Source organism: Pyrgilauda ruficollis, unplaced genomic scaffold (genome assembly GCF_017590135.1).
Source record: "Pyrgilauda ruficollis isolate IOZ18807 unplaced genomic scaffold, ASM1759013v1 scaffold58, whole genome shotgun sequence".
Taxonomy (NCBI): domain Eukaryota; kingdom Metazoa; phylum Chordata; class Aves; order Passeriformes; family Passeridae; genus Pyrgilauda; species Pyrgilauda ruficollis.
In genome coordinates, this window is record NW_024527488.1 from 932,276 (window position 1) to 945,211 (window position 12,936).

At 44.1% G+C, this 12,936-nt stretch overlaps 1 protein-coding gene across 9 annotated transcripts in view; it reads left to right on the plus strand.

Annotated features, from left to right (window-relative positions):
• The first annotated feature begins 3,062 nt into the window (after nucleotides 1-3,062).
• KIAA1109 (KIAA1109 ortholog) overlaps nucleotides 3,063-12,936 on the plus strand; it is an 86,822-nt gene continuing 76,948 nt past the window's right edge. For 6 of the 9 annotated variants that reach the window (XM_041482251.1, XM_041482259.1, XM_041482257.1 and 3 more), the window contains exons 1-2: nucleotides 9,005-9,071; nucleotides 10,584-10,713. In XM_041482251.1, coding sequence (XP_041338185.1) covers nucleotides 10,617-10,713 — 97 coding nt within the window. In that variant the 5' untranslated portion in view covers nucleotides 9,005-9,071; nucleotides 10,584-10,616. Of the gene's footprint in view, nucleotides 3,154-9,003; nucleotides 9,072-10,583; nucleotides 10,714-12,936 lie in introns of those variants that run through there. The other 3 variants (XM_041482254.1, XM_041482255.1, XM_041482252.1) reach the window with 2 other exon arrangements.

The following is a 12,936-nucleotide window of genomic DNA, read 5'->3' on the forward strand; positions in this document are numbered from 1 at the left end:
AATTTCTACAAATACATTTCAAATGTCAAATATGTTTTATTGTCTGGAATCAGCGTACAGAAGGAAGGGCTGAGAAAATTGATTCAGCATCATTCCTTATTGGAAAGAAAATGAAGGAAAATCTCCTTCAAGAAGAGAGAGAATGAAAAGAAAGCAGGGGAAAAATATCAGGAACTAATTTGTAGACACTCCCCCAAAAGGTCATGGGAGGCAATGGAAGGAATGAAACTGGTGATGGAAATCAGCATCAGAGGCAAACATCCCAAAAATGCAATCTTCAAAAAAGCAGCAGGCAATCAGGCAGGGGTGCTGTGAGAATCCACAAAGCTCACGTCAGCACTAACCTACAGCAGCCACCAGCTCCAGTCCCTGTCACACCCAGGCAACACTCCTGCTTCCAGGGAGCTGCACTCAGGGGTCAGAAACGTGCACATAACACCAAGAGGCCACCTAAGAAGAGAAAATCCTGGCACCCATTTTCCATGGTCCTAGGCTGGGATGCAGTGACTCACTGCATTGTCCATGTGCAAGGCATGGTGAGAGCCTGAGGAGAACCAATTTCCTTGAACCGAGTAAAATGATGCTGAAAAAATAATTCTCAGGTGTAAAAATAGAGGGATCAGAAAACAGAACAAATCTAAATCTTAAAAATTATATGAATTGTTGGCACTAATTGCTAAAATTACTCTTTGTTACCAGTTTTGGAAATAGTTCTTATTCTTGCTGCATTAACAAAGGAAGCAACAAAGACATAGAAAACTGCAATGCTGCTGACTCTCCTAAGGCAAAGTGAAGCTGTTAAATCCCAGGTTACAAATACACACAGGGTAGCTCATTTTTTAGATCAACATTTTGGACTTAAGCTGACCTTTGCTTAAAATTACTGTGTGGAATAACTTCTGCACTTGATTTTATCTGTTGCACAACTAGACTTAAAGCCCCTCCATTTCCTGCCCACCAAGGGAATTGGAACAAGACCCAGAGTTTTGGCTATCCTGGCTTTTCTATTTCAAACCTGGTAACTTCAAGTTGTGGCATTACACTAAGAATAGAAATAATTTCTCCCTCTGCCTTATTTTGGTTGTTCTGGGACACATTCTGCCCTGTATTGATAAGAGTTTAAAAATAAGTCTAGTCAAACATAAAAATATTTTTGTGAGAAGAAAGTGCACGTTTTTTTACAGAGAATGTGAATATTAGTGTCCTTCAGAAAACAAATAAGTTCAAAGTTGTAGAGAGGTAAATATTTTTCCTTGTGTTAATTCCATATTTCAGTTTTTCAGCCAGGCCTGTATCAGCATTAAAGTTTTAACCTCCATCTCTTACAGCAGGCACTGGCACAACTTCCCCAAGTTCTAATGATAGCTTTGAGCTAAAATTTCTTTGTGTGACTTATCTGCATGGACCTCATTAAAGCCTTCAGGCACCATGTGGATAAAATAATTCGGAAGAGCCTCCCAAGACCCCATCCCTTCGGCACAGCAGACCAGGAAAGAGTGCTGGAGTGCACCAGCAGGGAAGGAGGTGGAAGGGGGACCTTCAATATGAAAACCAGGAATACTTAAACAATATTTTTCTTACTATGCTTAGTATGATGGGAATGTAATAGACAACAGAGAGGATAAACCTCGTTAGGTAACGCTGGCTTTGATTCTGGTCCATCTGCGGGGTGGAGCATGCCTGGAGCTGCTCTGAGCACGGCTCTGTCCTGCAGGGTGCTGGAGGCAGCTGGGGTCAGGGTTCACCCGTGGTTTGTGGCACTGCTCAAGGGATAATCCTGCCAGTGCCTTTCTGTGCCAGGTTAAGAGCTCCTGCCAGGCCCCCAGGGGCATCCATGCCCTTGTGCAGCGAGCGGGCTCATGCTCCCTGTTTGCTGATCCAGCTGAAAGTTGGCTCTGCAGGGAAAACCATGCGGAATGCTGGAGCAGACATGAGCTAGGAGGCAGGAACACGTGGCTCACAGAGAGGAGCCACGAGCCCTCTGCTCAGCTGGGCTCAGTTTCACTTTGGCCCAAGCAAATCCAGGCAGCCCACAGACAGGTCTCACTGTCAGGCCAGTGAGAGCAGCACCATGGCTTAGGAAATCTGTGTTTCTCACCCACAGGATTTATTTTGCAGGTACAAGGGGATACAACAGCCTTCTGATCCAGGAGCCCAAGGATGGGTATCCCTCAGGAAACACGGCATGGTGCAGCTTCTGGAAGCCTCGGGGGCATTGAGGGAATGTGGAGCTCAGCACCAGTGTTGACAGTGTGCAAGGACCTCGTGGAAGAAGGTACATGTACACACACACACACACACACACACACACACAGAGTCACTGTTTTGGTTTCCTCTAGTGTGCTACTGAAGGCTGGAGGAGGCACGCCTGGCTGATTTTAAAGAAATCTATGTGTTTTACCATGTCTGGGCGATTCTACAGAAATCTGTGTATTTATCATATTTGGCTACACCTGGCAGTCAGTCATGGCCATATGGGTCCAAAAACGCATGAAAAATTCACTTTTTATCTGGTGTCCGGGGGCCAGCTTTCTTCACCTGCTTCGGAGGGCACAAACAACGGGCGGGAAAACGAACAGCCCGTTACCGGGCGGCTCGGCCAACAAACTTCTCCGGTGCCTCGCAGTTAAGCGCTGCGAGGACAGGGGCGAGCGGCAGGTACCCGCGGGCGCGCAGGCGCTCGCTCCGCCAGCCGCTGCCGGGCGGGCAGCACCCCTTCTCCCGACGTAACGGGCAGCCAACCGCGCCGGGAGAGGGATCCATTAGCGAGCCTCCAATTTCGGGGCCGTGTGCCCGCCAGCTCCGCAAGGTACCGGCCCCGGCCACGCCCGCGGCCCCCGGCGCGCCGCGCACATCTGGCCGCTCCAGCTGTGCCCGCGCCTGCGCGCGCCGCGGAGGGGCGGGCGCGGCTCCCCGCACACACACACGGGGCAGGCACCGCCCCTCGCCATTGGCGGAGCGGCGTCTCGGTCCCGCCCCCGCGGGGGGCGGACTGCCTCGCCATTGGCCGGGCGGGCCGGCGGCGCCTCTCGGTTGGCTGCGGCGGCGCCGTGGGCGGGGCCGCGCCTTCACCGTGAGGTGCGGGAGGGCCCCGGCTGCTGCCGCCGCCGCCGGTTCCGGGTCCGCGGGGGAGAAGCCGCGGAGGGCGATGGCGTAAGTGCGGGGGGGAGCCGGGACCGGGCTGCGCTCCGCTCCCCACCGGGATGGGCCCGTCGCGCAGGGGTCGGCCCCGCCGCTCGCCCTGGGCCTGCCGGGAACACGCAGCCGCCCCCGCACCGGGAGGAGCCGCGGTTCGGCGCGGGGCTCTGCCGGGCCGGGACGGGGAGGAGGCCTGGTGCCTGTCCTTCCGCACCGGAGGGCGGTGTGGTGACCCTCGGGTGCCGGTCCCGCCGTGCTTCCCGCTCGGCGGGGGAGCGGTGCCAGGAGAGCCCCTCCGGTGTCTGGGATTCAGTGTTTTCCCTTGGCGTGGGGTAACGCCGTGCAGAAAGGCTGTGAGGCCAGGGGGCGGGAGCTCAGGCGCCTCCGGTTGTGTTTGGCCTGCGAGGGAAGTTTCCCTGTGCTGGTCCCTGGGTGGTGAAAGGCGATGTCTGCCAGTGCCTCTCGTCCTGAGAGGGTTTAACACACACACTGTGCTTTAACACGACGTGCCCTTGCTTTTTGGTGTGTCTGAAGCTGTAGTGGTAATGATACATAATGATGTTGTGATAACGTGTTTGCACTTTGCATTATCAATAAAAAACTCGATACCAATGTAAGGTGTGCATAACAGATATAATATGTAACATAACACTGATACGGGGGAGGTGTGTTTTGGAGGTGGCCATGTAGCAAATATCCCAATCACAATTTCTGTCTGGACTGGTTTCCCATCATAAGACACATCTCCACAGCAGCTTTCACTCAACTTTGTGAAAACTTCCCAAGTTGGCAGTTTGCTGCAATGTGTAACTTTATCAGGTTTAATATAGAGAAGGCCACGTTGTTGCCATGTGAGTTCTTCTGTTGTGTCACTTAATCCAGTAATTCTGCTTTTCTGGCTTGTTCTTTTTATTGTGGCCGTGCAGGGCCTTTTTTCCCCACCTCTACTTTTCATGTGTAGTGAGCAGTTACAGTGGGACCAGAAATTTTGGCAACTGAGAAGAAAAACTGGACGGGAGGAGGGACTATTGGTCTTGTTTGTTAAAGTATGTTAATAGGTTACTCAAACAGTCATTGACAAAAACAGTATTGAGCATCCACTTAGGCAGTTGGCTCTGAGTGGACGTTCAGGGGTGTTTGTTTAGGGTCATGGCCTGAATTTGCACATTCTGACCGTGGTCATGAGTAGGTTTTACCCGTGGTGGATAGTCTGGGCTCATTGTGTGAAGGTATGGACACATTTAAGGAGATCTTATCCTTGTTTATGGTGTGCTGAAGTCACTCACCCTTTTGGGAATGCTGTTAGAGAACTTTGGCATGTGAAATGTGCATCAGCTGCTGTTTGGTGATTGCTCTTTTGCACCATTTTATCCTGTGGGAAATAGGCAAGAGGTTAGTTAATGCTTTTAGTTAGCAGTGTGCAGAGTTATCCTGTGTTTACTGTCATGTGTAATAGCTTCTCCTAGTCACTTCTTATCTCTTCACATAACTTATTCTAGCACTTGTTGCTGCACCAAAATCTTTGTGGTGACTCCAGGTATAGGTAGTTCCCTTAAGGATGATGGTGTGTGTAGCTACAAGACTGACTCTTAGTTTGATTTATGGCAAAGACTTCCTCTTTCCCCAAATTGTGGGGAAAGAGAAATTTAGAGGAAGTATACTTCTGGAAGAATTCATAGGTGTGGAGTAGATGGCTTACTTTCATAGAGTATTTCAAACGTACAGTGCTGTACTCAAATGAAAAAAAGAGGAGGCAAAAAATGTTATTGCCTTGTTGTTAAGACCAACAACAAAGGCCCCAAAGGCAATATTTTGATTTTTCCCTTGAAGTTGAGGAGTGTGCATGAGGGAAATTCTTATTTATTTCTCCTGATGTAAGCCTTTAGATTCCGCTGCTCGTGGGTTTTGGGGGGTTTTTTGGTTTTTTGTTTGTTGTTTTTTTTTGGTTTTGTCCTTCTTTTCCTCTGCAGCATGAAAGCCTGACATTGTAAGCAGGAAAAGAACCGGCTCCCCTGAAGAAGTCTGGAAGGCAAGGTTAAGAAGTATTTTACTTTTAAGCAGTTAAATGAAAAATCATCCCAATTCAACCTAGAGATTCCTAGGCTAGCAATGGAAGTACTGTGTGTTGGTTGCCATAGCAGGAGTTTGTCTTTGATCTCTTTCCTAGGAAAACTCATGTCATGTACTATTAAAAATAGATAAATAAAAGCTACCTCTTGTGCTGTGAAACTCTACCTCATTCGGTGGGTTGTTGTGAGAATGGTTTTAATCTTGTATCTTACTGTTCCTTTGAGTGTGCTTTAATTTTGATTTAATTAATTTTGAAGTAGATCTGTTATTTGCTAAGCTACTGTAGTGCAAATTTTGTTTGACTAAGGCTGTCCACACACCGGCTCAGCCAGGTGTGGCTGTGCTGGGCTCTGCTTTCAGCACAGCTGCTTCTGCTGGGGGTTGCAGCAGGATTTCATTAGTATAATTAAAGCTCTAGTTTATTTTGTTTACAGTTTACCGCTAGTGGGACTTCAAGCACGGGCAGACAGGGAGGGAAATAGACCTGATTCTTTGCTGTTTTCTTAGAAAAGCTCAGAGCTAATTTTAATTGGGTACCAGGTATGAAGGCAATGCAATTTGCCCTGTGGCAGAATTGCACTGTGGGTGCTGTCACTTCCCTTGGTTTTTTGTCTGATTTTTTAAAAATTTTTTTTTAGTTTTTTTTGAGAACAACTTTCCTTCTCTTCCTTCCTCTTTCCTTTGCTTGCTGACTGAAGAGTAGCTGAGTTTCCTAAGCTGTGCTGGGATGGGTTTGAAGTGTTTGACCTAGCTGGAGAGTTTTGGGACAGGCGCCAAGGTTGGCAGCTTTTTGTTTTGTGAGATGTGTTTAGTGTGCCTCTGGGTGCTGACAGTGTAAGAATATCCTGAGAGGAAAGTTGTGTCTGTGTTGGTGAGTCTCCTTTATTATATCATTTACTTATCTAAACTTCTGATTTCAGAGCAGAAGTGCTGGAGACCCTTTGAAAGGCAGTCATGGAGTGGGTAATGCAAAAAAAACCAAACTTTTCTTTCCTTTAAAGAGCTGCATTAGGTATGGCTTCTGTTTTGAGATGAGGCATCCAGGCATGTCGTCTGTTTGCATTTATTGAGACCAGGGGGATTTGCCTCCTGTCATTTAATGTGTCACTTTGGGTGTAATTGTAACTCCACTGATTAGTAATTGCTGTAGAAGTTGGGAGTATCTTCGGAATGGCAGTTAACCTCTAATAACACCAATTAACATATATTCGATAAGCACTTGATTTCTGTGAAGATCTGAGGGATATGTCTGGCAGATTTAACCTCCTGGTTTATTCCCCCTGAGAATTCCAGCAGTAATTAGAGAATTGGCCATGTCCATTATTTCCCTACCCGCTTCATGACCATATAAAAATATTTCTTATCAATATAAAATGCCAGTTTTCCCCCCACCTTTGGACACCCCTTTTATTCAGCTGTGTCTACAAGGGAGTGCCAGGAAAATTACTTTACAAAGGATGTGGTAAACAGCCATTTCTTTTTCTTTCTCCTCTTCTTGCCCAGCTCAAGACCCACATCCCCCTAAGGTTCCCAGGCACCGAGTAAAACATTTGTTGCCTTTGTGCTCAGCTGTAGGTGCAGGACAGACCTTTTCCAGGTGGGCGCAGCTGTCCCTGCCAAGTGGCTGCACTCTGGTCACCGAGTTTCTGGTTTCTCTCCTGCCAGCTCTTGCATCTATGCATGCCTCCTGTAAATTTTTAATGACTTAGCTCAAGCAGAGGTTTGTTCTTGGTGTTGAGTTAATTTGCCAAGCTGAGGTTAAAACGAGTTTACCTATCTGATGTGATTGGAATGAGTTTATAAAGATTAGGAGCAGCTGCTTTTGAGTACTTGGCATTTTAGGCATGGAATATTTGAGGTGAAAATTGGTTTGGACTTGTAACACTGGAAGCAGGCTGAAAATGAAGTGCATCCCCCCAGGATTATAACTTCCCTTGCATCTTTTTAGTACTGTGAAGAATGGATTATGTGTGACACAAGTAATTAAAATTCACTTTTTACAGTGTGTTAAGTATATGTGTTTGCTATAAAAACAGCCTGGCTGACCATGAGGTTCAACTTCACAGTAAAATCAAACCCTCATATATTAAAGGCAGTCCAGTGTCTGCCTTGAGCCTGCTAAGTGTTCCAAACATGCATAAACTGAAAAGCAGACCCCTAGTATTTCAGTTTGGGCATCGTAAATGAGGGATTTGGCCTTTATCTCTCCTTGCTTCAGATATTCATTTGGAGAAAGACAACTGCATGACACCCTAAAGGACTGCTGTGAAGATAAAATATGAGTATCAGTGTTCTGTCACCTCAGTGCCACAGAATATTTCTTTTCTCCTCTCTTCTTCCCAGGAGAAAGCTAATACATTTTGTATTTATTAACGTGGTGTGTGGAAAATTAGAGCCACAAGTGACATAATGAATAGTAAAAATGTGCTTAGAAAATAAAGCAAGGGGGAAGGCAAATAAATCCAAGCACTTGTCATGGTTTTGGATTGTATTTCAGCATGCTGACTGAGCTGTTCAGCACAGAACAGCACAGGCCTTGAGAAAAGATGATAAAATAAATGTAGAGATACAAATGTGAAGTTCTGGGTTTCTGTTCCTCTTTGTTACATTTTCTTTTGTGTATTTGTATGGTTATCAAGAGTCAGTTTCACACCCTCGGGTCTTGTCATTCCAAGAGCAGTTCCTTGTAGAGTTTACTTCAGAGAATACAGTAGGCAGTATGAAAGAACATTCCAGCCCCAGCAGCCTGTGGATCACTGCTCCTGGAGAGTGCGGCAGTTTGCTCTGATGGCCAAGTTGTTTGCACACGGGAGTAAATGTAGCAGCGTGTGGGCAGCGAGAGGCCTGCGGGACTCATTGCTGTGGTTACAGTGTATAGGCATGGAACAGGGAGGCTGCCAGGCCCAGGATTTAAACCCATGGTTACAGTGTATAGGGGCTGGAAGGTGCAGCCCTGTGGGCAGAAAGAAACGCTGGTTACTGAAAGTAACAAATACCCCTTCTGAAAAGACTGCATCCCTACCTCTAAGCAATCCTGATGGTGCAGGTCCTGCCCCTTCATCCTCTGGGCTTTATAAATGCACAGGGGCATTATGAACAGTGTGTACTCCTTAAGTCTCTGCTTGTATCCCCTTTTTATTGCAGTAATTAATCATCTAAGTGGATTAAGCACCTGATTGCTCTGAGAGGTGTGTTGAGAGCTTACATCCAGTACAGGTGCTGCTACTGCCTGGTTTTGGGTGGTTATACTTTTATTGCCAGCATCCTCCCTCCAGGAACTTGATCAAAGGCAAAGACTACCCTAAGTAAAGAAAAAAAAAAATCTGTGGGCCAGGGTGTTAAAGGATCATCTTTGAAACTCAAATATGTTGTATTGACACATGATGAATGATGGGGGATTGCTGAATTTATTTGCATGCAGGTAACAAATGTATCCCAGAAAAAAATGTCTTTAAGTAACTAAGTATCAAGATTCAATACTTTCAGTCTCCAAATTGTCTTGCCACGGTTTTCTTTAATGATTTTTAATCATGTTTCAGTATCTTGTGGTTTTGGGTGATAATTTCTTAGGAAAAAGCCATGGTTTGCTTTCTTGATGAGATAAATATTGGTGGTTGAGGAAAGAGATACGCAGTCCTCACCTACTGACAACATTTCCATGGTGGTCTTGGTCACAACAGAGTGACCCTGTTGCCCTTTGGTGAGAAAGGGCAAGGTCAAGTCCTTCCATCCTTTTATGCTGGAAGTGTTGATTTGGCTTTCTCTCTTTACCCTGTGATTCAGGGGTTAAAGGCTCCCGGAGGCTGCCTGCAGAGGCATCATCTGCTCCATCATACAAACTGGCATGTGGCTTTTTTATTAAGGTACTGTGGATGTCTTAAAGCAAATCACAGTGCCATTATGTGATTTAATTTGCTGTTCTAAAGTCCCTTCTGAAACAACGGCTCCTTTCTTATCCTGTGTGCCTGTGTGTGATGTTTATTCCTCTTATTCCTCCCCCTTGTAGGGGAGTAAGGTGGTAGCTTTTTTATCATCCCTGCTTGAAACTGGTGTTGGTTCATGGTGTTTCTTTGTTGTTTCTTTTTTTTCTGTTGTTTCTTTGTTCTGTTGCTGCTTTCAATTTTATTTCCTCCCCATTCTGTTCCTTCTTGCAGGAGGGGTAATGAACAAATTATTAACCCTTATTCTTGGGACTGTAATCCTATAGTTGCTCTAAACACAGGCTGTTGGTTCAGGGTACAACAAGTGAAACAAGTGCATTAAAAGTAATTTTTTCCCAACTTCTTCCAGTTAAAATAATTAGAGCAGTTTGAGTATTAAAGGGAAAAACAGATGAATAGCTGCATTTACTGCAAACATTTGCAAAAACTGATTATTCGAAGCTGTTATGCTGAAAAATAAAGGACACCTCAATATTAGTTTTATGTTCTAGAGCCCTTGATGGAGAAACCAGCAGAGACTTCATAACAAAGGGGAATCAAGTCTACTCATATTTTTTGAGGGGTGAATACTGTCAGGAAGACAGGCTGCCAGGAGCTGGAAAGTGTTAGAAAATAAAAAAAAAAGAAGCAGAATTAATGCTTCTTTTTTTGTAAGGAGATTTGACAGATAACATCCAAGGGAGAAGACTTCAAATGAAACCAATGCAACAAAAATACTGCTGTGTAATTACAGATGTTGCTGAGTTGAGCAACTACCTGCTAATCACATTTGATTAATATAACCCATTTGCAAGTGATTTGAATGTGTGTGTAAGATGAGAGGGCTGGTTTTCTGTTCTCTGTAACAGATCAACCAGATAGTCGGTTTTAACAGAATGATACAAATCCATCCTTAAGCAGAATTATGGACACAGCAGATCAGAGAGTTTTGGGAATTTTCTGTAACTCCTAGAAGTCTCTCCTTTGGCCTTCCCTTCTGCAAGGGCAGGGGTTTAGTCTCATGTTACATTTTTGCATATTGGTAAGCTTAATACAGCCTCATTTTTACTTGTATGTTCAATTGCCTTTTGACTTACTGCTGTGGCACAACAGTTTTAGACATTTATTTGCTTTTGTATGCTGTGCAGGGCATCCAGGGTACTAAATTTGGAGAGCATATTTTGGTATTTTTTTGCTCTGTAGTTTGTTTGGAGCAGTCTTGTGCCAGGAAACTGTTCCAGCAGAGATGAGTGAAAGTGTTTCTGGAGCTCTGGAGTAGAAGAGGAGGTAGCTGAGAATCATGAAGTTGTTATTGAAGGAATAAAACAAGTACATTTGTATTTGTGTGAAACAGACTGATGGAGATGATTTAAGATGGCACATAGTCCGTTTTTTCCAAACTGTACTGTGCTTGTTACTCATTTTGGTTTTGGAATGGTTTTCTTTTTCTTTCAGTTCTATAGGTGCTGGTGCAAAAACAGTGTAGCAATGGATCAAAGAAAAAATGATAGTTTTGTCCCAAGTATCACGCAGCTGGAAGATTTCCTCACAGAACATGACTCCAACGTGGTTTGGCTGTTAGTAGGTAAGGTTAACTCTTCTGTTTTGGTTAAATTTCTTCTATGATACCATGACAAAGGATTAGCATGACAGTCAGCTACAATAACTTCCAATATGTGCCTACCTGCCATTTAATCTGGTGTAGTTTGGAAAGTGATCTAAGGATTATTGTGTTTAATGACACAGCTTCCTGACTAAATTTTGTTCCACAATGAGCCTTTAAGCCCAGCTGTCATTTAATCAGTTATGAGCTGCATTTGTAAACATGCCTGATTTAGGTATGCTGGTTTTTTTTTAGCACTAGTGCTATTGCTTATATTGGTGTAGGCATTTTTATTCATCTACGAACAAGTGGCTCAAGGACAGCAAAATAAATATGAAGTTGTACTCAGGTCCATCTAACAATACTGAAAGTGTGAAATGAGTTCAGACTTTTCCGAAGGTAGATAATGCCTGCTTTCCAGCCTTGACTCTTGGACTTGGAGTGAGGGGCAACACAGGTTCAACAACTTTATTTTTTCACTTTCACTTCTGACAAGTTAAAGTCTATTGGCTGTTGACATTCTGGAGTTATTTTTCAGTAGGCCAAATTGAACAGAAAGGATATAGGTAAATTATTTGAGGGTGCTTACTGTTTGTTATGTATTTCACTTTTATTGTGTTGAAATGGAAAGTTTCTACTCAACATAGAGTTCTCAGTGTAGTTGAGATGAAAATAGGGGAAGTCACTGGTAGTAGCCCATGGTAAAATGTGGAACAGATGCAAATAGATCTGAAAATTTTGTCTTCAAAAGCTTTGACTTGCTTCCTGTTATGAGGTTTGATAGAAACACATTCGAGTGATGTTTATTAACTGATCCAATTTCAACCAGCCTCTCCTCCTTTGCTTTTATCTGCTGACCTATGGCATCCTGTTATAAGGGGATATAAAAAGATATCAGTTTTCCTCTCCTGAATGCTGAAACAGCTAACTACTGCTCTCAGTAAAAGGTGATGAATTCCAGAAATGAGCGTGCTCCTCAAAGAGCCATTGCTCACTTCTGGAACCATTTCTAAACATCACATGCAGTAAAACTTTGGAAATGCAGTTTCCAAAACTTGGTTTCAGTGAAGAGGCTTTAAAAATCAAGAATATAATAATGAAGTTAATGGGATTTGGTCAAGAAAAAGGCTACAGTTTGTGGCAGAGGTGAGTCTAGTGATGAAGGCAATGGATCAAGACTGGAAATTGCACTGGTTTCCTAATTTTTCTCAGTATGTTTAACCTTGAGAGGGCATCTTCTTGACTGCAATCATCCAGCAGTGCCAAGTTGAACTTTAACCTCAAATTAAACTCCATGGACCCTCAGAGTGTGAGTCATCCCACCTTTCTCCCTCCCCACAGAGGACCAGCAGGGAGGAGCTTACTCACCTGAAAGTGGGGGAGGTGAGCATTGTCCTTGGAGTGTGCCTGCCTTCAATGGCAGCTGGAGTTTCTTTCCTGGGATGTAGCTTCCACCCTCCCTGCTCTTTCCTGTGTAATCACCCACACAGATTTGGTTTGTTTAACTTGTCAAGCAGCTTATTGCCCAAGGGTATGACCTGCTTGAATTTTGGTCACACTGGATCCATTTTCTAGTAAGGAAATGACAAAAGTCATGGGAGTCATTTTCACCTTCTCTTTCTCTTTCAACAAAGTACTGTTATGAAGCAGTGGAGTATCCCACTGAAAAAAATAAAGCAACAGTAGAAGAACAGCTAGGTATTTTTTTTTCAGTAATTATCTGAACTCACCTCAAAGTTAAGGCTCCTATGTGTTTCTGCACATCAGTTTTTCCATAAAAATTTTCCATTTTTAGCATAAATAAAAAATTCTTTTACAAAGTTCAGGGGTTTTTTTTCCCTGTTCTGCTGTGGGTGAAACAGAATGGTAATTATCAGTAAGGTGAATTAGAACTAGTCCATTCCTTGGCAGTGCCATTCCTTTTGGGTTTGTCCTTCTGGAAGCTTAGAGAACCCTTGTAATTAGAAATAGGTTACTAGCTCTTAATCAACTAAAGTAAAAATTACTTTGGGGATTAGCAGACCTAATTTTTTTTTTAAACTTGTTTCTCATTGGATTGCTATTTCCTTTTTTCCCTATCAAATTCCATGCTTGAACTGTTGAGGTATTTCTGCTAACCCAAGGGCTGGTACATTTCTCTCAGGAGGCAGCAGTGTAGGAAATGGTTTTGTATGTGATAATGCTTCCTGTGATAATATATGAAAG